This window comes from Garra rufa, chromosome 17 (genome assembly GCF_049309525.1).
Source record: "Garra rufa chromosome 17, GarRuf1.0, whole genome shotgun sequence".
Lineage (NCBI taxonomy): Eukaryota > Metazoa > Chordata > Actinopteri > Cypriniformes > Cyprinidae > Garra > Garra rufa.
In genome coordinates, this window is record NC_133377.1 from 30,206,393 (window position 1) to 30,234,336 (window position 27,944).

The 27,944-nt window shown below is 38.8% G+C and overlaps 1 protein-coding gene and 1 long non-coding RNA gene across 2 annotated transcripts in view; one reads left to right on the forward strand and one right to left on the reverse strand.

Moving 5' to 3' along the window:
- Positions 1 to 5,637: 5,637 nt before the first annotated feature.
- On the reverse strand, positions 5,638 to 10,312 carry LOC141289511 (uncharacterized). The gene is made up of 3 exons (XR_012339936.1): positions 9,023 to 10,312; positions 8,796 to 8,927; positions 5,638 to 6,117 (listed from the first exon to the last, which is right to left on the reverse strand). It is a non-coding gene; the product is annotated as an uncharacterized lncRNA (long non-coding RNA).
- A 369-nt stretch (positions 10,313 to 10,681) lies between these two features.
- The window catches only part of tshz1 (teashirt zinc finger homeobox 1), a 37,831-nt gene continuing 20,568 nt past the window's right edge, over positions 10,682 to 27,944 (forward strand). The window contains exon 1 of the mRNA XM_073821619.1: positions 10,682 to 10,822. Coding sequence (XP_073677720.1) covers positions 10,783 to 10,822 — 40 coding nt within the window. The 5' untranslated portion in view covers positions 10,682 to 10,782. The remainder of the gene's footprint in view (positions 10,823 to 27,944) is intronic.

A 27,944-nucleotide genomic window follows, 5' to 3' on the forward strand; every position in this document is an offset into this window, starting at 1 on the left:
GGCCGCACCAGAGCACATAATACAATATCCCCAGTTAAAATAACTTAACGAGCTGGAGGGAGAGCAAAAACAATGAAATTTCAAATGGATAGAACAGCTTATCAGTTATGACCCCTCTACATATACGCCGTACGTGTGTGCGTACGCGTACGCCGAGAAGAGACAGAGAGAGAAAGCGGAAGATTGAGAGCGAGTGTGTTTCCTCTGTAGACAGTAGGCTGATGATGAATTTTTAAACAGATCACACTGATAATTGTATTTCATATCTGTCAGTGACGAGGAGACTGGCCACTGAGATGCTATTTATGTCAGCGCACCTCGCTCGGTACAGCCCTCAATAAAACTCAAATCACGAGGGAGATTGTTAAGTCTTCCACAAGAATTATTAAATCGAAGGAAAATTTATGGATGACACTTTATAACAATTAATCAAGAGATGTTGATTAATAAAGTTATCCTCCTCCTCCTCCCGCGTTACAGACGATGTCGGGCAGCTGAGCCGTCGTTGTCGTCACAGATATGGTTTTGTCATTCTCTCTGATTAATGCGGCCCGGAGAGACGCCTCCTTCTTTGCCCACCACACCCCAGCCCGCCGGCCCCTCACACTCCAAACATTTTCTACCTGTTAACCTTGAGAAAAGATCCGAATGAGCGGGGCAACGGAGAGCGAACCAGATCATGTGGGACTCGCTGAAAAAAATCAAAATGGAGATTTTGGAGAATGTCACCCAGCCAACCTTGTCACTGTGATTAGGCTGCTGTGATTAATTAGTTTAGTAAGATTGAGCAATTAGGTCAGAATTGTGTGTATATATGTGCAGGGACGTCATGTACTTTTTTTTTTTTTTTCTTCTTCTTTCTTTTTAACTTCTTACTTGTGGGAAGAAAGCTAAAAAAATTAGAGTAAATTTATATAAACAAATATAGTGGATTATAACTGCAAATTCAGAATATTTACTATATAAAAAAATCTGTTAAATTCAATAATATAAAAAATATAGATTATAGCCTGTTCTCATTTAAAAAAAGAAATAAAATTCTCATTCAAATAAATATAATGACATAGATATATAAATGTAGATATCGATAGATATGGATATACATGACTCTAATGAGCTGGTTATCACTAATAAAATGTTAGAATAGTGTAACAAATATAAATATATATAAAAAATTGTATACATATGACATATACATCAATTACAATTGAATTGCCTTGTTTAGGCCATTGTTTTTTGTTTTTGTTTTTAATTGTGATGATAATAATTATAATAACTATTAATTAGATATTTGTTTACATTATAATTTACACAAAAAATTGTATTCAGTATATTGATTGAAAATTATATAGTATATTGTTCATATTATATATAATTATGGACAGCATATATATTTTAATTGTATTCATTTATTAAAACAGAAAAAACTGTAATAAAATATTAATACAGTAGAAATACATAATTAACAATTAATAATTAACATTGTAATTTGTTTATCAGTTACAACAAATTTTATTAATTATATATTTACACACACACTTGTTTATTTATATATTTTTTAACTTGCCTTTACTGTATAATGCTTACAGTAATAGTAAGACAGTAGAAATACATATTTAATAATTAATAATGATCATTTATATTTAGCAATTATTGAAATAGTTAATTATTTGTTGATTTATATAATTATGATATAATTTTTACCTAGCCTTTACAGTATAATGCTTACATCATATATATTATTATTGTATTAATTTGTTAAAACCGTAAAAACAGTAATATTAAAATATTAAGACAATAGAGACACATTTTTAACAATTAATAATTAACATTTATTGTAATGTATATTTATCAATTAATAAAATACATTTTAATTCTATATTATATAATTTTCACTCACACACACACACACACACATTTATTTATGTAGTTATATATATATTTTACTTCCCTTTACAGTATAATGCTCACATCATATATTTTTTTATTGTAATAATTTGTTAAACTGTAAAAACAATAAGACAGTAGAAATACATATTTAACAGTTAATAATTAACATTTTAGTAATGTTAAGAACTTATGTATTAAATATTCTTAACACACACATTTATTTGTTGATTTATATAATTATATATATATATATATATATATATATATATATATATATATATATAATTTTACCTTGCCTTTACAGTATAATGCTTATATCATATATATTTTTGTTTTAATTTATTAAAACAGTAAAATAATAAGGCAGTAGATATACATATTTAACAATTAATAACTAACATATATTGTAATTTATATATATCCATTTTTACAATAATTGTTAATTATATATCATGTACTATTCACACACACACACACACACACACACACACACACACACACACACACACACACGTATTTGTTTATTTATATAATTATATAATTTTTTAACTTGCCTTACAGTATAATGCTCACATTATATAGGTTTTTATTGTATTATTATTTATTATTAAAACACTAATATTAAAATATGAAGACAGTAGAAATACGTTTAACAATTAATAAATATCATTTACTGTAATTTATAGTTATCAGTTATTAAAAAGTGAACTATTAATTATATATCATATATTATTTACACACACATATATTTATTTTTTTATTTACATAATTATATATACAATTTTTAACATGACTTCACAGTATAATGCTTACATCATATACATTTTTATTGTATTAATTATTATTAATTATTAAAACACTAATATTAAAATATGAAGACAGTAGAAATACGTTTAACAATTAATAATTATCATTTACTGTAATTTATAGTTATCAATTATTAAGAAGTGAACTATTAATTATATATCATATATTATTTACACACATATATATATTTTTTTTATTTATTTACATAATTATATATACAATTTTTACCTTGCCTTTACAGTATAATACCTACAAATCTGACATGCACTGACATGGGCATGACACTTCTGCATATGCGTGCGTGTGTGTATTTGCATTAAAGCAGGAATGAATGAAAGAGAATTTCAGTTGACGAGACCTCGAAGAAAAAGAAAAATGTCGGAAACTCTCCAGCCTGTGACCTGGCCAGTATGTGAGGAACAAAAAAAGCTCTCATTGAGAAAGATGTGCTACGTGTGAACGTTTGCAGGGTAGTTTGAGGGTGGAGCAGGGCCGTATACGTCTGATTTGCTGATATAGCCTTGAGGCTGGCGTCATCAGTCGCTCCCGCTGCAGAGGCCAGCCAGAGCCAGCCGAGGCTTTCGGCAAGACAGGGACGGCGTTCAGGCTCTTGCCAGGGCGTGGAGGGACTGCGCAGGGCCGGAAAACCTGGCCCGGTTCAACGCTCGGATCAAAGGCAGCGAGACTCTATAGAGCCGTTTGTTTGAATCAACCTATTTCTGGCTGAGAGTGAGAGTGAAGGGACGCTCAGTGTGGGAGACAGGTGGACTGAAATGGTGCGTACGGAGCCTCCTCAGTGTTACATAAACCAAAGCCCCTATATAAACACCTCCAGACTACTGAATTGTGTTTTGATAGGCAGCCATATCTGCTAAAATAAACACAAATGGCAGGGTTTGGCTGGATTCTCTAGGCAAAATTTTCTGGTTATATTTATCATATCATTTTACTAAGACTCTAAAGATAGTTTCCCCCGCGTCTTTTTAGTAAAAAAAAAAAACACATTAATTTGAATGGTCTCGAACGCGCCGTGTTATCATAACAGTTCGTACGGGATATTTTAGCCGGTCAATAGAGAAAAGAGGAAAACATTTCTTGTTGTTCTTATTAATGCTTTTAGATCTTTTATAAAAACAAACACATTTCCAGTAAGCATCAGAAGTAGAGCACTCGGAGCAGCTTTAGGGGGCTGTTTTTCTCTTTGTTGCATCAGTAGCGAGGAGAGATCTCTCTCTAACCGAAACCCTCAGGCTATGAGTTTGACTGAAGCGGAAAAAAAAAACCATCCTATTTTGTTTCTCTTAAAAACCATACATTATCAAGGGCGTCTCATGCATATCTTTGATCTAAAACGGTTACATCTTAATAATTACGGTTCGGCTGTATGAAAGAATCCGGTATCGTTCGAAATTGTTCACCGTCTTGGTAGGGAGCAAACAAACAAATAAATAAATAAAAACCGACAGAACTGCGCTGCTATATTATTTAATGACAAGATGTGGAAAGAGAGGAAATATCCTTTTTAAAAACTGAATATAAATCACGCCGTGTAGCTTTCGTGTCTCATCTCGATCTTTGCACCGCTTCTTTCACTTTTTATAACAATTCACCCAGTCAATAAAGCGCTGAGAGAGATGTTTCCAGTAATCCTATATGCTTAAATATAACTCCGGGAGTTTATCTGCACCACGTCTTCTGGCCACTCTCTTTCTGCGGAAAATGATGTTTTTACAGAACATTTCCCTTTGCAACCAATCAAAGAGGTGCAGTCAGTGGTAATGAAACAGGAAAACATTTCAGCACTCCTCTCTCCTCTTTAATGGCTGAAAAATGCTAATTGGAAGAAGACCGCATGTGTCAAAGAAAACAAAAGAGGTGGTATGGCAGGCAGCGGGACTCATGTTGGAGGATGGTATTTTGAAATGTGAAATGTGTCACTTAACTTCTGCTGAAACGCACAGGCTTTGGAGGGGAGGATCGAGAAACGAGGAACGGAAGCCCCTCCTGAATGTGGAGGTGCAGCGGAGCAGGAAGAGACGTTTATGAGGTAATAACCAGATGCAGTCACACAGAGTATGAAAATCTGCTCCGAGAAACCCGAAAGGTCCGACTACATACTGATCTAGTCCTTCCTAACACGTCTCGGTCATTGATTTTCACGTGCGTGACTTGTTGCATACGTACATATCGAAATAAAACCACATTTTTATTTCGGATGCCTAATCCTGTTTGGATTTGATCAAATTTCTTTGCTAGCATTTGAACTTTAAAACACTTTAATGCATTTGGCTATATAACAATAGGAATTTTAAATCCTTTGTAGTTTAGAAAAGAACATTTCAAAGAATAAAAAAAATTCCTACAGTTATTATTAATCAAAACACAACTCATTTTTCTCTATTATCAAAATGAAGAAAAAGACTAAAAATAGAGGGATTCCACCAAATGTCAGATTCTGGAGTCAAATAAGTTTTTGTGATCAGCATTTAGTGAAAGTACAAAAGTAATGAGTTACGTAAAGCTGTGTGATGGGCCTCCTTCCTCCACAGAAAGGTGACATTTTAATTACCCTGCCTTATCTGATGGATTTCGAGATATTCTTCCCAGTAAAAGCCTCCTCTTTATTATTTTTGGTGTTATATATTCTTAGTTTTCGCCTGTCAGTGACTGTACAAAATTCATTTGACCCAGCCGTTGATTGAAGGTGCGAGTTTTTATATGGTATAAAATAGTTTTTTATCAAGAGCTTCAAATCTCTTCGGTGTGAGAAGTGTTTCCTGCTTTTATGACAAAAAGAAGTGAAGGAATAATTGTGATAGAATAGATTTCTGACTTGAGTAATATAAAACTTGCTCACTCTCTTTTTTGATGAATTAATAAAAATACAGTTCATATATAATTTCAAATGACACCAAAAAGACACCAGAACTTTGTCCACTAGCTTTTATTTCCACTGTTAAATGTGTTTATTTCAAACATTAAATACAAAAATATGTCTTGTGTTAACAGTTAAATGTACAAAAAAACTCAAGAATCAGTAACAACAACAGCTGCTCTAGCGATCGAAAACTATAAGTGTAATACTGCATACATTTCATATAAAAGAATGGAGAGATGTTGTAATATTGGTTTTAATAAACATAATTGCAGTGGTGGCATGTGAAATGGCTTTGATCATGATCACAGACGTAAGGTTACACCGCAGAGCCGATGTGGCGTATTATTACTACTATTTGGGTTGCTGCGTTTAAGCGCAGTTATAATTTTAGCAGTACTGACGTTAATACCCAAGCGGCCATCGCTATCACCCAGCTTCGTGTGTTTAGTTTTTAAAAAATCTTAATTATCCTAAATACAAGAGTTGCTGACCTCTGACCTGTGAGCTGCAATACTGTCCTTTTTGGAGAACGGCAACATCACCTACAAGACAAGAACAACAGTTTGGAAGCATAATCAATACATCTGAGTCACATGCGATGTTAGAATAGTTTTTCACAAGATTCACAAAGCTATTTCTGTAACCCCACGGGGGAGATATGTTGCTGAAAAATGCTGGATCCTGTAATTGGTATTTATCTTGCCTGCTGATTTTGTGAAATGCATAATTATTTTAAAAAAAGATGACTTGACATACACATATTTGAATTAGAAGGGTTAATTGAAGTTTTTGGAGAATGCTACTGTATGATTTAGACTTTACAGACTATTTAAATCAGCACTGAAATGCACAGTCCAGAATTAGTAAGTATATGTATTTCCAACATTTTTTTTAAAATAAACAAACAGTCATTGACAGGCTATAGAGTTTCTCTACTTGAAAATACAGCAGTGACAGCATGCTATGTTATTGTTTATAAACCTTCAGATCTCGCTATACATATCTGTGGACACGTATGACGGCATCCCGCCTCGTGTAGCGTGCGAGCAATTTGGATCATAATTTGTTGATGCGATGTGACATGCTACATATAAAAAAACTACTTCAAAGACTATCACCTCAAATCTCCCTTGCTTTTTTAGTTCCAGTCTTGTAACATCCGTCTGCGGTCTTTTAAGCAGACAGCGTAATATTGAGACATGAAGCAATTCTACAACATATAATGTGCATTATAGTATATCCTGGCATTTTAATGCAAATCTTCTACAAAAACATCTACAGTAAATAGCCGATCAGATCAAAAAGCGTATACATCTGAGGTTATTTTTTTGATAACATAAGGGAGATGAACCAAATACATAACTGTCAGTCATTATAAAGTATCCACACTTAAAAACAATATGTTTAAAAGGCATAAAGTCTATAATACATTTAAATGTTAAATTAAAAATGTAAATATCTATTGGGACCCTTTTTTTAACAGTTCACTGCTTAAATGTTCTTCTTTTTTCGAATATTTTTTTCTCTAGTCATTCATTTAATAAGAAACTACATGTGCGGGAAAGACAAACACAAACACTTCTCCTATTAGAGATTTAACTAGGAATGTAAAGCTGAAAATGGCACAGTTCAGGCTCCACACGAACCTTTCAAAGTGCGTTGGCATTGCATCTCGAGCTTTACGCTTGTGCTTGCGTGGCATACCTTCAAGCATGGCCTTTTACAAAAGAATAATTTGTACTACACCAAATAAGATGATAGGTACACACAAACATTTATACATTATATATGGATAACCATTCCCAAAACAGACATAAAACACACACACACACACACACACACAAGCATACGCTGACCTGTCAACACTAACTAATGCTCAGTACCAAAATTTGCATTGCCACTGATTTGTGCTGGCATATATTAATAAAATACAAAGTGCATAAATTCCAAAAAAGAAGATGTGACCATTACAATTCTCTAACACATTAATAGAAAATACTGTAACTGTTTGTATATCTATTAATCTAAAATTATTTCTACCGGCTTGTAGCAGTTCATCAACATACAATGAGCACAGCTGTGCATTATTCACCATGCCAAAACACACTCTCGTCTAGGTTTGGAGAATGATAAGAAACCCAGCATGGATTTATTTATATTTTTTTGTTTACACTACATTAGTGTTACTGTTACAGATTAACAAAATATGTTTAATATGTATTTCGTGGATTCATTTGTTAATTCATACTGTTATTGTTGCTGCTTATAAGCACTTATGTTAGTAATAAAAAAGCGTTAAATCCTTTTAAGTGCATACTAACACCGAAGGGAACTTCGTCACAATGCTAAATAGCTCAAATTATTCTGGAAGACAACGCCGTTAGAACTGCTCCAAACAAAAAAGAAAAAAAGTCACTGACTTTTAGGTCTGTTTGGATAGACTTAATAATGAACAGTGATGTAAGTAAAGCGACAGAACAACACAAAGCATTTTAGGAAAATGCAAATGAATTTCAGTGGGACAGTTGCACAGGGTGCAACGGTTTAAGAAAAGTGGAAGAACAGAGAAGAGCTGCTTATTCAAATGTGATTTTTCACGGCGATAATAAAAAGAATCAGATGGATCAATAATTATAATAAGAATAATAAATATGCTAGTAGTACTATATCAAATCAATTTATTTAAAGTTCAAAAGAATTGGACTGAACAGAAATCGGACGTTTATTTGAATATGACAAGCTAATTATTGTTGTGCCGTTGTCTTGCACCGAGACCGAGAGAGATGTGTTGTTAACACGCAATAATCTCGGAAAAGCGTAGCGTTTTTAACCCAGCGATGTTCCTGCCCTACAGCGGGAGAAATCTTGGCTTCTTTGAGCCCGATGAGTTTCTGATGGGAGATTGGTGACGTAAGAGCCATCAACAGCGACAGGCTGATCGAGGTAGTCGCGAGGATGGATAGATGGACAGATGTTGGGGCGGAACTTGGACATATTTCCACATTATTAGCCCCTACCGACAGGCGTAGAGCATAAATGATCAGTTAGATTGCAACTGGCAATAGCTCAAGGATGCGCAGCACCGTCAAAGGTAAGGACATGATTTAAACGTCGCGTACGGAAATATCAGCGCTTTGGCGGCGGTGGTGATGTATAATATCCTAGCCTGGCTTGTTCGTACGTTTACACTATACTAACAAATGTGTAACGTTACACTCACCGGGATGCGATAAGCTCTCGCGTCGGTCCATAGGCAGAATCATCCGCTCAAATCACAGCAGAATCCCGGCGCGACGAAGAACCTCTTAAAATCCGTTAGAAACATCAGGCGACCGGAGCGAGCCAAGGCCACCTCAAAAAAAAAAAAAAAAAAAAAACTCAGTCGGATTTCTCGCGTTCCCCTTCCGAGCGGTTTTAAAAAACACACCCACCCACTCGCCAACTTACAGAAAGAGTGGACATTGCGTCAACGCTGGTATAAGGACAAAAACAAAGTTGAGATTTAAGCGTGATTTTGGGGGGTGCCAGGTACACCGGTGTCAACAAAGTACTGAAGAGCAGATACGCGCTGGATTTATTACGGGTCTTAACCTAATAGGATCCGAAATGTCTAACACCGCGGACTCGTTATTTAATTTGTGGATGTTTTGCAATTGATGAATAAGTAATGTGTAAGCGTTGTAGAGAGGCTTGTTACGGTCATACTCAACTTGTTCCAGGAGTCCCTCCCCTTCCCGTGCAAAGTGTTCACTTCCTAGTAAGGTGTAACGAATCAATCTGTAACTTCCAACTGTCCTTTTTTCGGCGATGGAAAAAGGTCGCAAATAATTTCCTTTGAGCGGCCAAACGCATGAAATAGTTCGCGGTGTTGCTCGCCCCGGCAAACTGAACGGATCAAAGAAATGTTGTTGTGTGCGTGGAAATATGTTATATGCATAGAAATAAAATGAAATGTTTACAGCGGACACCCCCTCCTTTATGCGTTTGAATGTTTGCGGGTGACGTGAAACTTAATTTATTTTCGCGAGGACGCCGAGAACAGTGGAGAAAGAGTAGTACAATCATAGTTTAATTTTTCATACCAGTGTTCTTCATGTTTGTTTTTAATAAAAGCGCACACTGAGTGTGAATGGACAACATCCAAACAAGTGATGTCTTCTCCAAAAAGGCAGTTCGTTGTCTTTGAAACGCTCCTGTTTTGTGGGGAGGGAAAAAACAGAACAATTAAAAAGATTGACAGGTGGGTTTTCACTGTCAGAGTGACGCTCCGGAGGGGTGGAGTAAAGAGAGAGAGGCAGGAAAGGCAACTCGATGTGTCTGTCTATCAGTTGAGACTGTCTGAACCGCTCACGCATCCTGAACGCGCGATACATATTTCAGCGAAGAGCCGCGACACCAAGAACGCCGTTTCGCTCCCTGGAGTTTTTGTTTTTTTTGAAAAGAGTAATTAGTTCACGTTCGCTGCGAGAGAGTGTGTTTTTTGTTTATATATCGCTCTGTAGTAAACGCGTCACGCTCGCCCGAATCAACTGTCCACATGTTTCCCTGAGCATGGACGGACAGTGTGTTTGGTGAATATCGGGAGGAGCACAAGCAGAGACTCTCCACTGCGAGCGTGGGGAATTTAGTCCGTTGAAAATGCGCACTGAGATCGAGCCCCATTTGTGACTGACATTAACTGTCTCCTGTCTGCCTGTCTGTCTCTTCCCTTGGTTTTGTCCCGTTTTTAGGCTTTCCATCGAGCGAGAGGACGGAAATACAGTTGGACGGGCTCTCCATAACTGGAAGTTTCTTCCGTTTTGCTACAAACTATTGCCACAATCTGAGGAGAACCTAAGGAAGCGTTTTTTTCCTCCTGTGTGTTTCTGCGCCGTTAGACATGGACGGGAGATATATCTGAGCTCTTTGCAATCATGCTATGACTTGTAATTATTAAACGTGTCGGCCAGATACACCTACATTTTTTTTTTACTTACAGACATTTTTAGTCTGTAAAAATATCTACAACCTCTCAAGACCTATTGACCCCTCTAAGACTTTGCATCGGCTCAAAGTGACTTTAAAGAGGTGGAATAAGAACAGACTCTGAAGAGAAGAGGAGCGCGTTAATACATGCTTTGTATTACATTTTTTAAAATTAATTCTTTTCCTCCGTCACTGGCATTTTGATTCTGTATGAGAAGTCAAGCGGAGGGTGGGACGACAGCATGCCGCGGAGAAAGCAGCAAGCGCCGAGGCGATCTTCAGGTAAGCGGTGCATGCATGTTTGTTTACTAATATTAGTGCGTAGGGAGGAAAAAAAACTAGAATTACTTACACTTTATTATTGTGTTGTCTGAAATGCTTAATCTAAATATTACCTGCAAATATTTTTCTTTTTTCCATTTTTTATAACTTTCAAAGAATGTCAAAACAAAGGTAGTTTCTTTAGAACGCATTGGATTTGTTTTAAAAACTACCGCGCGAGTAACTTTTTTTTGAAGTTGTGCCAAATTAAAACTTTAAAACACTCCACTGTGGCCTATGTAGTCGAGTGAAAATGCAGTTTCAAAGTGCTCCACTTCGTCTATTTAGATGCGGATTGCCATCCTTGATTTGATGCTTGATTGATCGCCTGTCATGTGGCCGCCTTTGATCTATTCATTCCTGATAAACATCAGTAAATCATTCACCATGGAAACACGCATGCGCCGTGCGGCCGCAGCCACTCAAAGGACAACTTTTGCCCCCGTCGTGCGGGAAAATAGAGAAAGGAAAGAAGTTTTCGCCAGGGTTATACGCTACTTTTTTTCGTCATTCAAAGAGAGGGAGAGAAAAGGGGGATAAGGGATTGCTGGGGCGTGTCGAGAGCACAAAATGTAGCTGAGAGAACATCTCTTCCCTGATAGATGTCACTGAGCAAGGCCTCTGTACTAAGATCTGTTTTCCTCTCGGCTCAATTTATTCATGTGAAATGTACCTGTGCTCTTTGATGTTACCAGAGAGAGCCGATTTCAGTTTTTAATTAATCTTCCATGAAGAGCAAGAGAGCGAACCTCTGATTTGTGATGAATGCTGTTGGGGTGTTTAAACATAAAATAGCCATTATGTTTTAAACCGTTTTAGTGTATTGTACTAAGGGAGAAAGTGGCTTTCTTTCTTTTTTTCCCTTCTTTTTTCTCCTCATTTAATCTCTGTGACTAACATGTCTATTCTCTCGCGAATGAAGGCTCTCTTTCAAGTTCAAGCATCAGCAGAGTTACAGATCTGCAGAATTAGGCCCTGATATTTGACTGATGAGAGAACAGCCGACATACCAAACACACTGCTGTAACCCGAGGTCGACTAACAAGTGCGATACGTCGTTGACGTTTCATTCGTTTGCACTGAATAACATGTATTATTCCTTTCTGTTCAGCGAAGGGAAATGGTATTTTTAAGGGATTATTTCGTCTCCCCGGCTGTATGGCGAGACTGACATGGGGAGTTCGAAAGCTCACAGAGGTGAGATGGCGCCTGGTAATCTGACCTGGCAGCTCCTCCACAAAAACAAGCCATCAGCCCCCCTCCACCTCAGCTGAATATTGATTTAATTTTCTCTATTCTGACAGGCATGTTCATCATTTGCTTTAATGGTCATTCAAAAGTTGGCAGGCACATTGTTTCCTTTTTTCCCAGAGCCTGACACTTTCCCCCTCTCCATCAAAATAAAAATGTTAGGAATTATTGATTGAGGGAATAAAGAGAAACGCCGCTTAACGTGACAAGGTGATTTGTTTTTACTAACGGTTCTTCCAAATCATTCGAGCTGTCTTAGTATTTTTAAAATTTTGCACTCTAAAAGCACTTTCTAACGCTCCACTCTTCCGTTATGCTCCACCTCTTTTAACGGATGACTTTGCCTCGATTTGGTTGCTATCATTGCCATTGTTTGCTCTGAGTGATTTACATGCGTCGGCTGTGGGCTCAGGTCGTTTTGGTGCAGTGGGATCGGAGTGGCCCTCTCTGTGTTGGGCTGCTGCAGTCATTTGTATTTATTTGCTGGCTTTTCTCTGAAACAGACACGGGCCTCCCACGTAGAGCACAGACTGTGTCTGTGAGTTTGAGCTCTAGCAGAGAGGAGAGGAGCCAGGGGAGGACTCGGCGATGAATGCGGTATCTCTCCGCTGCTCCAGGTTTCATTTGGTTTTGTGTTTTCACAACCTCCCACGCAGACAGAGACACGCTCGGTTTGCGTCCATTCCACGCACCTCTGTCCTCTGGATAGCTGGGGCATAAACACCGCCATGAGGTGGTTTGCGATATTTTTTGCTGCTTTTGCTTTTCCTTCAGTTTTACTCATTTTGTTTTAACCTATTTCTCTTTTTACTTTTTTTTTTTCTATTCACAATATTCCCATAAAAAAAAAAACGCAGCAGCAGCACACAAACACACTCGAAAGAAGAAAAATAAAACGTGAGGAGGGAGGAACCAGCACGGGGAGTCATTAAAATGCGTTCTGTCCTCAGCACCAGAGGCTTCTTAATTATCCGACATAAAGGTAAAGGTTCCTCTGCTGGCTTCATTAGGGAGGAACCCTAATTATCTGAGCTCCTGATGGATTTGTGACAGGCTCTAACGATTAAAGCTGACAAATTCAGCGAAGTGTCAGGTCTGCAGCTGCCTTGATGTAATCAAGTTGATATTATACAGTCCCTTTAGCCTGTAGTGCTGAATTAACTCAATTTTCTGGTGCAGGTGACAAATGGACTTTGCTACCTGACTAATCACGTCACCGTGGCAATGCTGCCTAATGACCTCAGTAATCCAGGCTCTTAACCGCACCGCTGGGCCCAGAAAGCATTTGAGGCAGCCAATCAGAACGGCCCCCGCGTTAGCCAATTGGGCCCAGCGCTCGGCAAACACGCCATCGTTCTGTCTCCGTGTTGATGGACGTACCACTGTTCTGTGTCATTGGTCGCACTGCCGTTCGAGCTCTGAGTGTACCGACACACCGTGCTCCTGCTGACAATAATCGCACCACCACGCTCTCAAAATCTGAAAATACTGTCAGAATTTGAGTGCTGTTGAGCGGCTCGCTTTGCTTAAGTCTCTCAGTGCAGCGTTACATACAAATCAGTCTGCTTTGAGAGCTGAATTTACAGATTATTTCGTGTGCAGGGCTGTTACAGCTCAGTTGTGATTTATATGTTTTTGTAGCACGCGTACGAGGCTAATACCTTTCACAGATTTATTATATCGCGTTAAAGATGTGGAGGTTTTGTTGTAGTCTGTTAAACAGCGTGGTGCCTCTCCATATTCATTCTCATATCTGGTGAGAAATGTGAAATATTCTGAATTATCATTTCTCAATTTGGGACGTATTTGTATTAAGAGATAGGAGTTGACGGCCATCATTTGTTTTGTGCGTACGGCGCAAATTACAGAAATAAATCTGTAGGGGTACATTTACATGTCATGTTCTATCTGTTTCTTTTTTTTAATGCCTGCTAGCAAAAAAAAAAAATCTATCCGTAAGACGTGCGAATGCAGCGTGACATCTGGGCTCACCTTGTGTTGGCTTCGCTGGAGGGTAGACTCATCCGCTCTCATGTCATTAACAGGTGACATTGACCCATTTAGTCAATATTCATGTTGGGACCCACCACTTACAACTAATAGTTTAATTTGCATTTGGGGATCAAGCCAGTGGCCTATAGGAAATCAAAGCGTATCCAGTTATTCTGAGTCCCGAGCTTGCCGTTCCCCTTGTCCGAGATGGTGGAGGTTGAGTTTGATTAATGAAGATCGATGACAGGTTTTATGGGAAGAGTGGATCAAAATGAAAATATGTTGGGACTTTGCATGAGCCAAGTGTGACGGTACACAGTCTGCGGTAAACAGCGCTCTGCGGTTTTAATGAGCTTAGACACATTTGGGAGTTATCTGGTTTCCGCAAGTTTTGTAAAGTCTAAAATTAAGAATACTTCCAGACGTGTGTTTGTTGTGAGAAAAAAAAAACCGAGCGCGTCTGCTGATAGTTGCTGAAAAACGAGCACACAGAGGACCACAAAAAGCTAGCGTGTCACCAGAAGAGGTTTGGATTAGAGGTACTGTAGCATTATGGGAACTCAAAACTATCAAATGGGCCAGCTGTGTTTTTTCTTACTCTTTCTTTTGCTCCCTCTCTCTCTTCTCGTCCTGTCTGTTTTGATCCCCCATGTTTCATTTCTCAGCTAATTTAGTCCACAGTGAGTCAGAAAGATGAGAGGGAGGGGGAAGAAAGACAAAAGAGAGAAAAGCTCAAGTCATGACCCAGCAACGGGAGTCTCCAAGCTTGAGGAGTACACGGAGGTCAACGTGTACCCAGGGGAGCCCACGTCTGCCTTCTCTCTGTCCTGCCCTGCACTCATCTGTTGCTGCTTTCCCTTGCTTTTTTTTTTCCCCGGCTCACAGGAAGGATGGGGTGTTTTTAGAGGCTCGCCGGAGTTTTCTCATCCCAGTATGCCGCTTTCCTCATGGTGCGCCTTATACATCCTCATCAGATAAAACACAAACGGCTCGGCCAACAGATCCGTGCCGATGTTTATAACGGGCCAGCAGGAGATTGAGCTTTGATGTTTGTGTTATAGGATCTGAGGAGCGTGTGGCGTCGCGAACAGGATGATGCTGTTTGTGACATTATCTGATTAGTTGCGTATATTTTTATAGATGGCTTAGTTAACGGGATGTTTCAATGGTTGACATCATTTTATCAAGGACGGCCTGCCGTACTAAGGATCAAGCCTTGCGGTCATACATTCATATTTAGCAACATTCATTTTGACAGATGAGCATGAAACGAAAGGAAGCTCTTTGATGATGTTAAGTAAACACCCACGAAGCCCCCTCAAACTCGGGGAAGTCACGTCCTGGGACTCACTGTTCCTCCTCCCCTCAACCACTGTATTCGCAACTCAAAATATCCTGCCTGTCTGAACACAAAAGAGCAGCTAAAGACAGATGAAAGAGGGAAAACACACTTTGTAGTTTTGTCTGCAGGGCTATTTTGTTTAAGATCATAAGGTAAAGTAGCGTCTGCGCCAAACAAAAATGCAAAAATATTGATGGCTTTCAAACAAGTTTCAAAACACCTCCCTTTCTGTCATTGGTAAGAAAAAAACTGTAGTCCCGCCTCCAAACATTTGTTTGGGCTATTAGGGATGCTCAAATGAACAAAGTACTGGGTTTCATTTGCTGATAATTTCACACTTCTCACAAAAGTTTCTAAAAAATATCTAGATATTTTGTACATTTAAATTTGCTAGTGAAAATGTCAGATTTTATGCACACTTGTGCAGGTGAATGAGACCTAATCTTACTTTCCGCGTGTTAAACTGGTATATGTCAGAAAATTACGTGTTTAACTCAAAGAAAGGGACTTGGGAACAAGACTGCAAAACTAAGGGGTTTAGTGGGAAAACGGTGATGTTCAAAAATGCAGGAAGTAGGGAGAAAAGCAAGAAGTGAAAAAAAAATAAAGCGAGCGATAGAAGAAAGGAGTGGTGCTCAGAAAGGTATTAGAGCTGACAGATGAACAGGAGTGGGGAGAAATTCTCCCGCAGCAGCTGGGACTGCAGTCATTATCCTGACAGGTGTCAATTAAGAATTACTGCCTGCCTCAGTCCTCTGCGCAGCCCAGCTGTCTGCGCAGCAGAGAAATAACACTTTACCCTTGTCACTTTGTTAGTTCGTAGCCATAGCCTCCGAAAATGAGTCGCCCCAACGCTAATCGATAACCAGTGTATTAGCAATTATTTTGCACATTGATTTACGAGGGCCAACGACGACTTCTGTGCTGTTATTAGCCCTTGATTAGATCTGCCCGCACACGTGAACACACACACACACACACACACTCACACACGCATTCATAGCATGCTGCCCTGTTGCCAGGTGGATATATGTTTCCTCCGAGGCCCCGAGGTCTAGAACAATCTTAGTGCACAGTCTTAGTGGCCCTGTTGGGCCTTCCATCACCCGTGGCCGTTACAGAGACAGGCCCCTCTTAGGCCCCACATGCACCCACACACACACACACACACACACAAACATGTACAACACCTCTGTGGGGGTTGAAATACAGCCCCATTTCAGACCGGCCCTGGATGAACGCTGATAGGGTTTGAGTATGTGTGTGTGAGAGAGAGGGGCTTGTAAAAGGCAAGAGTATTAGTGAGGTGTCGTGGTCTGTTTCAGCTAAATGAATGGCCCTTTGCTGTAGAAGGTGCTCCTGGTTACCGAGAGTTATGGCTGACCAGATAGGGGGCTTCTGGGTAATGTCTGTGTGAAGGAGCACTGAACCTTCGCTACATTTATTTTCATGCCTGCGGTTATTTAATACTCAACTTTAAAGCCGTCGTCAAGAGCTTTGTAGGTGTCTTCATGCGTCTGCAACAAGTGTGGCGGAGCGAGATCTAAATTTTGCGATTTATTAGTTGTTTAAGGGCCGCTTCACTCAAATGTAGATTCTGTCATAATTTACTCACCCTTGGGTTGTTTTGAAGAACTTCTGTAGATCTTGAAATGAGAAATTTGTCTCATACAGCATACAGTTACACAGAACAGGAATGGAAGCTTTCAAGCTTATAATTGAAATAATACTACCATTCAACCTTCAAGTTTAGGCTCAGTATTTTTTATGCAAGAAATATTTAGCAAAGATGCATTAAATTGATCAGAATGTGACACTGAAGACTGTATTAATGGCTGCTGAAAATTCAGGAGTAAATCCCATTTTAAAGTATATGAAAATAGAGCATAGTTATTTAAAATTGTAATAATATTTTATAATATTGCTGTTTTACTGCAATTCAAAATCTTAGTTCTGATTTTTTTTTTTAATGGTAGTGTGCACATATATGTGACCCTGGACTACAAAACCAGTCATAAGTGTCAGTTTTTTTTAAATTAAAATCTTTACATAATCCAAAAGCTGAATTAAGCTTCTTATTCATGTATGGTTTTGTTTGGACAGGACAATATTTGGCTGAGATACAACTATTTGAAAATCTGGATTCTGCGGGTGCAAAAACTAAATATTGAGAAAATCACCTAAAAGTTGTCCAAATGAAGTTCTTAGCCATGCATATTACTAATCAAAAATTAAGTTTTGATATGTTTACGGTAGGAAATTTACTAAATATCTTTATAGAACGCTATCTTTACCTAATATCCTATTGATTTTTGGCTTGAAAGAAAAATTAATAATTTTTTAGCTATTGCTACAAATATCACTTTTTTTCTTTTTCAAAAATGTGTAAGTTTCAGCAATGATGTTTTGTGATTAAAAAGAAAAGATTGACCAGCACAGTCATCAAAATGTTTCACAGAACAAAGTCAGTCATACAGCTTTGAAACAATATTAAGGTGAGTAAATGATGTCGAAGTATTTATTTTTGGGCGAACTATCCCTGTAAATATTGTACTTTCACAAGCGTTGAGGTAACTAGGTTATCATGTCACCTGTGAAAACAAAGCTTGCGTGTGTGCTAGGTCGAGGCGAGTACAACAAACTCCCTAGTCTGAAATCGCCCTCTCACCCGTACATAGTGGTGGATTATGTTCTTTATGCTCGAGAGTGGGATTCGTGTTTGCTCGAGTGCGACCTTTGCCCTACAGGAACTAAAAAGAGAACCTAATCCCCGGGTTCCCCTGATGTGGCGATGTAAGAACGGAGATCCCTCTCCCTCCACTCTTGATCAGAGGCGTTACGATTCTCCTCTATGAGCGCTAAGCCACTGGACACACAATGAGTGGATAAAGATAAGCCTCCAGCTTGTGTTGACACTCTCATTGAGCCCCATAATGCACTGCTCCCCTTTTTTACGAGCCATCTTCGAACGCTCGCACAAAATGCCTCGATTTTCTGTGTTTTTACCCTGACACTTTCATTGCTCGTTTTTCGTGCGGTGTTTAAGACCGCATTTGCAGTCCATCACCCCTAAAGCTAGGTAAAGAGCCGCGTGTCACCCCCATCTCCTGCTGAGGGTCACTTTTATTAGCTTCATTGATAAAAGCCTGTCTGCACAGTTAGACAATAGCTGGTAGATCCTCCAAGTGGCTGTATTTTTTTTTTTTCCTGGATGTTTTATTTAACTGATAGGACACTGGAAAGTAATGAATATCATTTTTTTCCTCCTTTGTCCACAGTTTTATGGCACTGATAAGGCATCTGGGGAAAACGGTACTGTTTCTTTTTTAGATGGACAACCGGCAGGATGGTTTCCTTTCTCACTATACATCATTGCTGCGTATGCTCTGATTTATACATTCAATCTTGTCTTCGAATCATCTTTTAAAATATGAATCTCTGGCATTTATATTTCAGGGTCTTTGATAAACACATGCCGAGTTAATAACGGTTTTAAAATAACTAATGCAACTAAAATAACGTCTGGTTTTCATTTCATTCACGCGCAGAAGCCCTGAGGGACGTGAACTGTATTTGAATCCTCCTCATATCCGTTAATAGACAGGCAAGCATGTCGTGACTAGTCTCCCAGACTCAACTTTATAGGTATTTATAGTGATTTGGACACAATCGCATTCAAATGCCAAATGCCACATGTTCTGAGAGGCCTAAAGCTTGTTTGGAGACGGACTCGCCCAGACAGTGTCAATCATAGCTTTGCTAAGCCTTGCTCTGAATCTTCTGTCTGAGAAACCAGCGGGGGGTGTCCTCTTCAAATCTGCCCCCACCTCCCCTCCCCTTCCTGCTTTTGCCCTCTTCTCTACTGGCCACCGCTTTCTTGAAAAAGCCATATGCTTCCCAGTTAGACTTCTGCGTGTGCACGCATACACACGCCGAGGCTGCGACACATACGAGGATCAACTATTAACCTTGTCCAGCTGACTGAAAGCCATACGGTTGGTGGAACTTTAACCGAGGGACGCATCATTGATCATTGACTCGTTCTGCTCGGCCCCTGAAGTCTTGGGAACTTGAGATGAACAGATGTGCTGTAAAGAAGAAAAGTCAGGTGACTCAAAACGAGCAACGCAAACATTTACTCTTCCATTAACAAATCTGGGCTCTATAAAAGCAAGACAAACTCTACCAAGGGAAGAATTAAATCAGGTTCTAGATCTTAGTACAGATTGAAAGTCTTGACATGTCAGCTCAGACATCTCTCAGTATCTCAGGCCTAAACCGGTTCTAAACCAAAACATTAAGATGTGTCAATCATATTTGGTAAAAACACAGGTAATGTGCCAGGGAATTTTTTTTCGTTGACCGACAATAGGAGACGAGCGGTTTCAGTGTTCTGCTGAAATGTAGCGTTGACGTATGTTTTTGTATGTGCGTGAATGTGTGTGTGTGTGTGTGTGTGTGTAGCTCTTCTTCGCTAGCGCACCGTCTCCATGTTAAATTGGTTATGGCAGCGCAATCCAGCCCTACTTAGAGCCGTCAGAGCAGCCGCTGTGTGACGAGCCTCAGCGAGGACGTGTCATAAATACTGAGGTGTCGTTTCTTTCATGTAAATATACCTCTGTTTCAAGTATCGTCCGTCAATACTGCACACGGGGGGAGATATCTGGCTGCTGCACAAAGTGTGTGCTCTGGAAAACTGCAGCAGCTCCTATTAGGCCTAGTTTTGTCTGGGAGTAAAAGAAACACTTTTTTTTTAAGGGGGCGTATATAAGGTGTTTTTTTTTCTTTGCTTTTTAAGCATTTCCCCCCTAAACTTTACTTAGCATGTTTGTCATGGTTTCTTGCACCAACAAATTGTAATTTAGTTTTCCATGACCATTTTCCACCCTCTCTCAGATCCAGAGAATTAAAGGCAACACAAACAAATATATATCCAAAAAAAGGAAGCGTCAGCTGAGAAAACTGTTTTAGTTATTGATTTGATTAAAAGTTACAGCCATATAGTGAATTACATTCACTGAAGAATTGTTCATACTAGTAATAATTGTGATTTCCTATTTTTAAATCCTTTAAAATTTAAACGAGTTCAAAAGTTTGTGGTCAATAAGATTAAAAAAAGTTTAAATGTTAAAATGAAAAATTCTATAATTTAAAGATAATTTAATTCAAATTGGATTACAATTTTAGATATTTTGTTTTTCTATTGTAATATTTTAATTAGTTTTTAGCAGTCATTACTCTAGTCTTAAGTGTCACATGATCCTTCAGAAAACATTCTAATATTCTGATTTGCTGCTCAGGAAACATTTTTTTTTATTATCAATTTTGAAAACAGTTGTGCTGCATATATTTGAAATAGAAATCCATTACAACACAATAAATGTCTTTACTGTCAAATCTGACCAATTTAATGCATCCTTGCTGAATAAAATAAATACTTTAAAAAAATAAATCTTACTGACCCCAAACTTTTGAATTTTAGTAAATGTAAGGGACCTTACAATTGTCTAACCTCATTGCAAATTGGTCACTTTCAGTTATTAGGATGGGCCAAGTTGCCAAATTGTGACCTTGGACCCTAAAACCAGTCTTACATAGCAGGGGTAATAATAAAATATTTTGTAAATTTCATACTGTAAATATATCAACTTAATTTTTTTTAGGGCTGTCAAACGATTAATCACGATTAATCGCATCCAAAATAAAAGTTTATGATTACATACTGTATGTGTGTGTACTGTGTGTATATATAATGTATGTATAAATACACACACAAACATGTATATTAAAGAAAACTGTTTTAGATTTATATATAAAATATTTATAATTCTATATATAATCTAAATTAAATACAAGTATAACTGTCCATACATAAAAGTATTTTTTTAAGTCTATACATGTATGTGTGTGTATTTATATATACATAATAAATATACACAGTAAACACACATTTAGTATGTAAACATAAACTTTTATTTTGTATGCGATTAATCGTTTGACAGCCCTAATTTTTTTTTTTTTGTAATATGCATTGCTAAGAATTTCATTTGGACAACTTTAATAGCGATTTTCTCAAATAGTTAGATCTCGGCCAAATATTGTCCTATCCTAGCAAACCATACATCAATAGAAAGCTTATTTATTCGTATTTATGATGTATATATCTTAATTTTGAAAATTGATCCTTATGACTGGTTTTGTAGTTTTCTTAGTTCCTTAGTTTTGCAAGTTGGAGTATGTCTATATAGTATCCATTATGCAAACTAGGAAAATTCAAGCTTTCCTTGATATGCCTGTTTAAAATCACTGTACCTTGAAGAAGTTGGCGTTCACTACCAGACAGGGAGGAACTTGAGCAACTTTGCAGGTTGAGTACGACCAGCCATTTGTATTCAAAATGGCGGTGTTTTGATGTTTAAGTGAATAGCGGCTCTCAAGCCCGAATGTTAGGACACTGTTGTGGGACACACAGTGGAGGGAGGAGGGGCCAGCACTGTCTAAAACCCATCACTCATTGGTTAATGATACTCTCCTCTCATTTAGCCACACCATTCTCCCATTCCCTCCTTCTTTTAACCCTTCACAAATCAAACGCGGGGTCATCCGCAGTTCACGACCCCCAGGTGGTCAGGAAAACACTACCACGCCCTCGAGGGTCCGTTTGACGGTCGTGTGTCTTTGTGTATGTTTTTGCCTAAACTGTTGTCCAGGTGCCGATTTCTTCAACTTCATCGCCGCTGCTCTGTTTTTTGTCTCGCCGCCTGTTTGTCTGGTGTCAGTCTCGCGGCATGTGTGCGCGCGAGGTGTTTTTTGAGCCTGGTGGCAGATTTATTGCCTTTGCGCTGTTATTGTGGTGTAAGAGCTGAAAAGTGTCTGTCTGATCCTGTCACTAAAATATGTCAGATGTTTTTCCTTCGTCTTTTTAAGGTGTCTGTTGATTGTAACCCACTGGCTGTATAAAGTTCAGGATCGCAGATGACAGATGAAGCGCTCGCCTCGTGTACGTTTGCTGTTTGTAGTATGATTTTAAAATGCGGCGTTCGACATTCTACATAAGCCCCGCCCCTTGTTCATTTATTGGATATTTTGACTAATTTGATTATGCGTTCAGCTACCAATAAGAGTATAATAAATGCTTCCACAGTTAAATCCATTTAAAATCCATTTTCCTCCCACATCAGTGATCAGAAATGTTAAAATTGTCGTCAAATTCGGGTTTGGTCTGCGTGAACAATCTTTGTGAGGCTCGCCTACGTCCATCCTTGAGCTTTTCCTGCGAACTGTCAACTAACAAAATACAAAATGAAACCTCTCTCCCTCCCTCCCGCACTCCCTCTCTCTCTCTTCCTTTCCAGAGTATCCTCTTTTCTCACACTAAATTTAGGTCACAGCTGTAAAGACAATGAGGCTGATTTGAGTATTTCTCTAGTACTTCCTCTGATGTTTGGTTTTTGTCAGCAAAGACTCAAATAGACACGTTTGCATTTGATGCTTTTATCGTAGCGTATCGCTCTCAGAGTACAGTTGGGTAGTTTCTCAGTAGTGATATTGTGTCTGTTTGTCTCCTCTCAGGTAAAGAGAAACCCCAGAGCTGTGGAATTAAAGCCTTTTACCCATAATCCATCTGACCTGGGTTTGCTATTCCCCCACCGCAAACCTTAAATCAATCTACAAATTCAGCTCCATGTCCCTGCTCATAAAAGACTCTCCTTTCGCGTTCAAAAAAAAATGAGGAGAAAAGAATGGGAGAAGAAAAAAAAAACAGCCGTGTAGGAAAGCAGGGACCTTATATAAAGGGCATGGTCTGCGTCCATGCCAGAAAAGCCTGATTTCCTTTTGCAGTGCGGCCATACATCAGAGGCCCTCCCAGCTGGACTGTCACACTCTGACAGAATGACATGTGTCATTTATCAAAGGGGCCAGAGCTTGGGAAAACTCATATGACAAAGCCTGGGAGAGTTCATTCCCCCTTATCCACAACACACACACACACACACACACACACACACATACGCACACACACATATAATCCATCTCTCTCGTTCTTTCACTCTCTCACACACACAATTCCCTCCCACCTTTTCGGCGCTCGCCTGTTGCCAAAAAATGGGTCTGTAATATTTCTGTCATCTACACACCAACTTGCTGTTCTTTTCCCCTTTCTCTCTCTCGCTCTCTTTCAAAGTTTTAGCCGTGTGTTATTCTTCTCGAAAGCTGTTTTGCAAGTAGCAACCCTTCATCCGCATAATTCCTGCGTTAATTACAGAATCGTGTGTATTTGAAGTGATTAAACCCGGCGTAATGAAGCTGAAGATCTCAGATATCCTATATTGCGCGAGCGTTGCTCTGCTGGAATCCATTCATCATTTCGAGCAAACTTCATTCTTAAGTCTACTTGCACCAGCTGAGAGAGAGAGCGGGAAGGAGAGGGGTCAAATATAGTTCACACCGCTGTGTACTACTCTACAGGGCACATTCACCCATCACTCAAAATGTGCTTTCTGTCTCTCACTCTGAGGGGCGGGAATAGATGAATTCCACAGACTCTCAGCTCTGGGTTCCAGCGCTGCGCGGCCGACCTTCGACCCCTTAAACGAGCTCTGAATATGTGGTGTGTAATGATCCTCGCGCTGTAAACATTTAATGACGCAGAGACTGTCATGGGAATCTTCACATTCCCCACACAGAGAACGGCAAGATCCTGTTTGTGAGTTTACGAAGTATGACTCTTTGTACAAATCTTTGCTCTGAGCATGAGTCTTTGTGCCAAGTACCAATCTGAATTGGTTCTGAATTAGACACATTCTTGATAACAAAGTGTTGATAACAAACATCTTGATAACAAAGTGTTGCAGTCATGTCAGTTGAAGTCGAATCTGGTTCACTCTCAGTATGAATCTTCTGCTCTGATCAAAAGATTCATACTCTGAGCAAAAGATTCACAATCAAAGCAGACAACTGATACTCAGAGTACACTGAGTCATGCTTCTTATGTGAGGTTGAATCCAGCTCACTTTCAGTACGAATCTTCTGCCCTAACGATTCATGCTGTGATCAAAAGATTCATACTCTGAGTATCAGTTGTCTGCGCTGATTGTGAATCTTTTGCTCTGAGTACAAATATGATACAGTGAGCCATGTGAGATTGAATCTGGCTCACTCTCAGTACCAATCTTCCGCCTTAAGAAACGATTCATACTCTGATCAAAAGATTCATACTCCGAGTACCAGTTGTCTGCTTTGATTGTAAATCTTTTGCTTAGAATACAAACCTGACACTTATGTGGTTCAATCTGGCTTCCTCTCAGTACATATCTTCTCCTTTTTGCTCTGAGCAGAGATTCATGCTCTGAGAAGATTTCTAACCATCCTTTAAAGACATGTCCTTACTATTATCCTTACTATTAAATGTAAACATCAATAAAACAACAAAGTGTTGGAGTTAGCAGATAAAAAGAAAGTCGGTTGGCAGATTGAGTCATCCTGCTTATGTAGGTGATTACAAATTTTCTCCTCTAATGATTCATGCTCTGCTACCAGTTGTCTGGTTTGATTGTGAATCTTTTGCTAATTTGATACATTGGGCCATGTTTGTTTAGATGAGGTTGAATCTGGCTCACTCTCAGTACGAATCTTCTACTTTGAGAAACAATTCATACTCTGAGCAGAAGATTTACAAAGTAGAAGATTCGTACTGAGAGTGAGTCAGATTGAACCCCACATTAGTATCAGATTTGTACTCTGATCAAAAGATTCATACTTGGAGTAGGTGTCTGCTATGAGTACAAATCTGATACGTATGTGGGGTTCAATCTGGCTTGCTCTCAGTACAAATCTTCTGCTCTGTGCTCTAAGCTGAGATTCATGCTCTGAGGACAAGATTTCTACTATTATCAGTACCAGTTTTCTTCTCCAAGTATGAATCTTCTGCTTGGAGGCAACTATTTGAGTTCAAAGCATTAGTCTTTTTATGAGTGTGCTCTGAGCATGAATTTGTCAAATACAGATCTCTGTTCTGAATTAGACACATCCTTAGTATGTAAACGTCAATAAAACAACAAAATGTTGAAGTTGGCAGAGTACCAGTCTTCTGAACCTTCTGCTTGGAAGCAACTATTTGAGCTCAAAGCATTAGTCTTTGTATGAGTGTGAGTTTTTGTACAAATCTGCTCTGAGCATGAATCTTTGTACAAGTTCCAGTCTTTGTTCTGAATTGGACACGTCCTTATTATTAAGTGTGAACATCAATAACACAAAGTGTTGGAGTTGGCAGGTAAAGAAGTTGGATGGCAAATTCAGCCATCCTGCTTATGTAGGTGATGCGAAGTTGAATATGCCTCACTTTCAGTTCAAATCTTCTGCTCTGAGAAACAGCTCATACTATGAGCAAAAGATTTACAATCAAAGCAGACAGGTACTCAGGTGCTCTGAGTATGAATCTTTTGATCAGAGTACAACTCCGATACATTGAGCCATGTTTCTTACGTTTGGTTAAATCTGCCCTGTGCTCTGAGCAGTGATTCATGCTCTGAGGAAAATATTTCTACTCAGAGTACCAGTCTTCTGCTCCAAGTATGAATCTTCCACTTTGAGTTAAATCTGGCTGGCTCTCAGTTTGAATCTTCTGCTTTGAAGCAACTATTTGTCGAGTACATTTTGTCAATATTTGTCAATGAAACAACAAAGTTGGTTGGCAAATTGAGCCATCCTCTTAATGTAGCTAATGTGAAGTTGAATTTGGCTCTCTCTCAGTTCAAATCTTCTGATTTGTGTTCAGAGTAAATGGCAGTTTTGTGCTGTGAACAAAAGATTCATATGCAAATGACGAGTGTGAATCTTTGGCTTGGAGTACAAATCTTTTAATACTTTGAACCATGTCACTTTTTTGAGTGATAAAGTGTCAAATCTAGCTCACTCGTAGTACTAATTTTATGCTCTGAACAAACTGTCTTTTCCTCAGAGCAAAAGATTCATACTTAGATTACCAGTCTTCTGCTCCAAGTATGAATCTTCTGCTTTGAGTCAAATTTGGCTCGCTCTCTGTATGAATCTTCTGCTTGGAGACAACTGTTTGAGCTCAAAGCATTAAGTCTTTGTATGAGTGTGAGTTTTCTTACAAATCTTTGCTCTGAGCATGAATCTTTACTATTAAATGTAAACATCAATAAAATATAGTTGATGAGAGTTGGCAGATAAAAAACGTCAGTTGGCAAATCAAGCCATCCTGCTTGTGTAGGTGATGCAAAGTCAAATCTGGCTCACTCTTAGTATGAATTTTCTGCTCTGAGAAACGATTCATACTCAGTAACAGTTGTCTGCTTTGTTTGTGAATCGCTTGCTCAGAGTACAACTCTTGATACATTTAGTCATGTTTGTTATGTGAGGTTGAATCTGGCTCACTCTCAGTTCTGCGCTGTTCTCTGAGCAGGGATTCATTCCCTGAGGAGAAGATTTCTACTCAGAGTACCAGTCTTCTGCTCTAAGTATGAATCTTCTGCTTTGAGTCAAATCTGGCTCATTCTCGGTATGAATCTTCTGCTTAGAGACAACTATTTGAGCTCAAAGCACTCATCTTTGTATGACTGTGAGTTTCGTACGTATTTTTGCTCTGAGCATGAATCTTTGTGTCGAGTACCAATCTTTGTTCTGAATTAGACACATTCTTTTTATTAAATGTAAACATCAATAAAACAAAGTGTTGGAGTTGGCAGATAAAAGTTGGTTGGCAAATTGAGCCATCCTGCTGCTTATGTAGGTGATGTGAAATTGAATTTGGCTCACACTCAGTTCAAATCTTCTGCTCTGAGCAAATGATTTGTGCTCGGATTGAATGGCAGTTTTGTGCTGTGAGCAAAAGATTCATATGCAAATAGCTTGGAGTACAAATCTTTTGATACATTGAGCCATGTTGCCTTTTTGAGTGATGAAATGTCAAATCTGGCCTGTTCATAGTACTAATCTTCTGCTCTGAACAAACTGTCTCTTTTCCTCAGAGCAAAAGATTCATACTCTGAGTATGAATCTTCTGCTTTAAATGTGAATCTTTTGCTTAGGGTGCAAATCTTTTACATTTATATATTAAGCCATAGTGTGAAAACGAATGTGGCCTGCGCCATTCCCCGTTCTTTTCGTCATCCGTCCCGAGTACGAATCTTCATTCCAAGTACGAATTAGTTAGAACTAATTAGTTCGTTCAGATACTTCATTCGCAGGTCGTTTTGTGAGCTCTTTTTCCTCAGGATATGAAAATTATGAATAAAAGATGGGAAGAACAAGATTAAATGAATAAAAATCTGTATCGGTACGTGGTGCCGTACAACGTCATCTTTCCTTTAGGAGGAATTCTCTCTCTCTCTCTCTCTCTCTCTCTCTCTCTCTCTCTCTCTCTCTCTCTCTCTCTCTCTCTCTCTCAGCAGGTTGCCGCTCTTCCTTTCACAAATTCTCTTTTCTCTCTCTCTCCCCTCCACTTCTCCTCACGTTCCCCTCCCTCCCTCCATC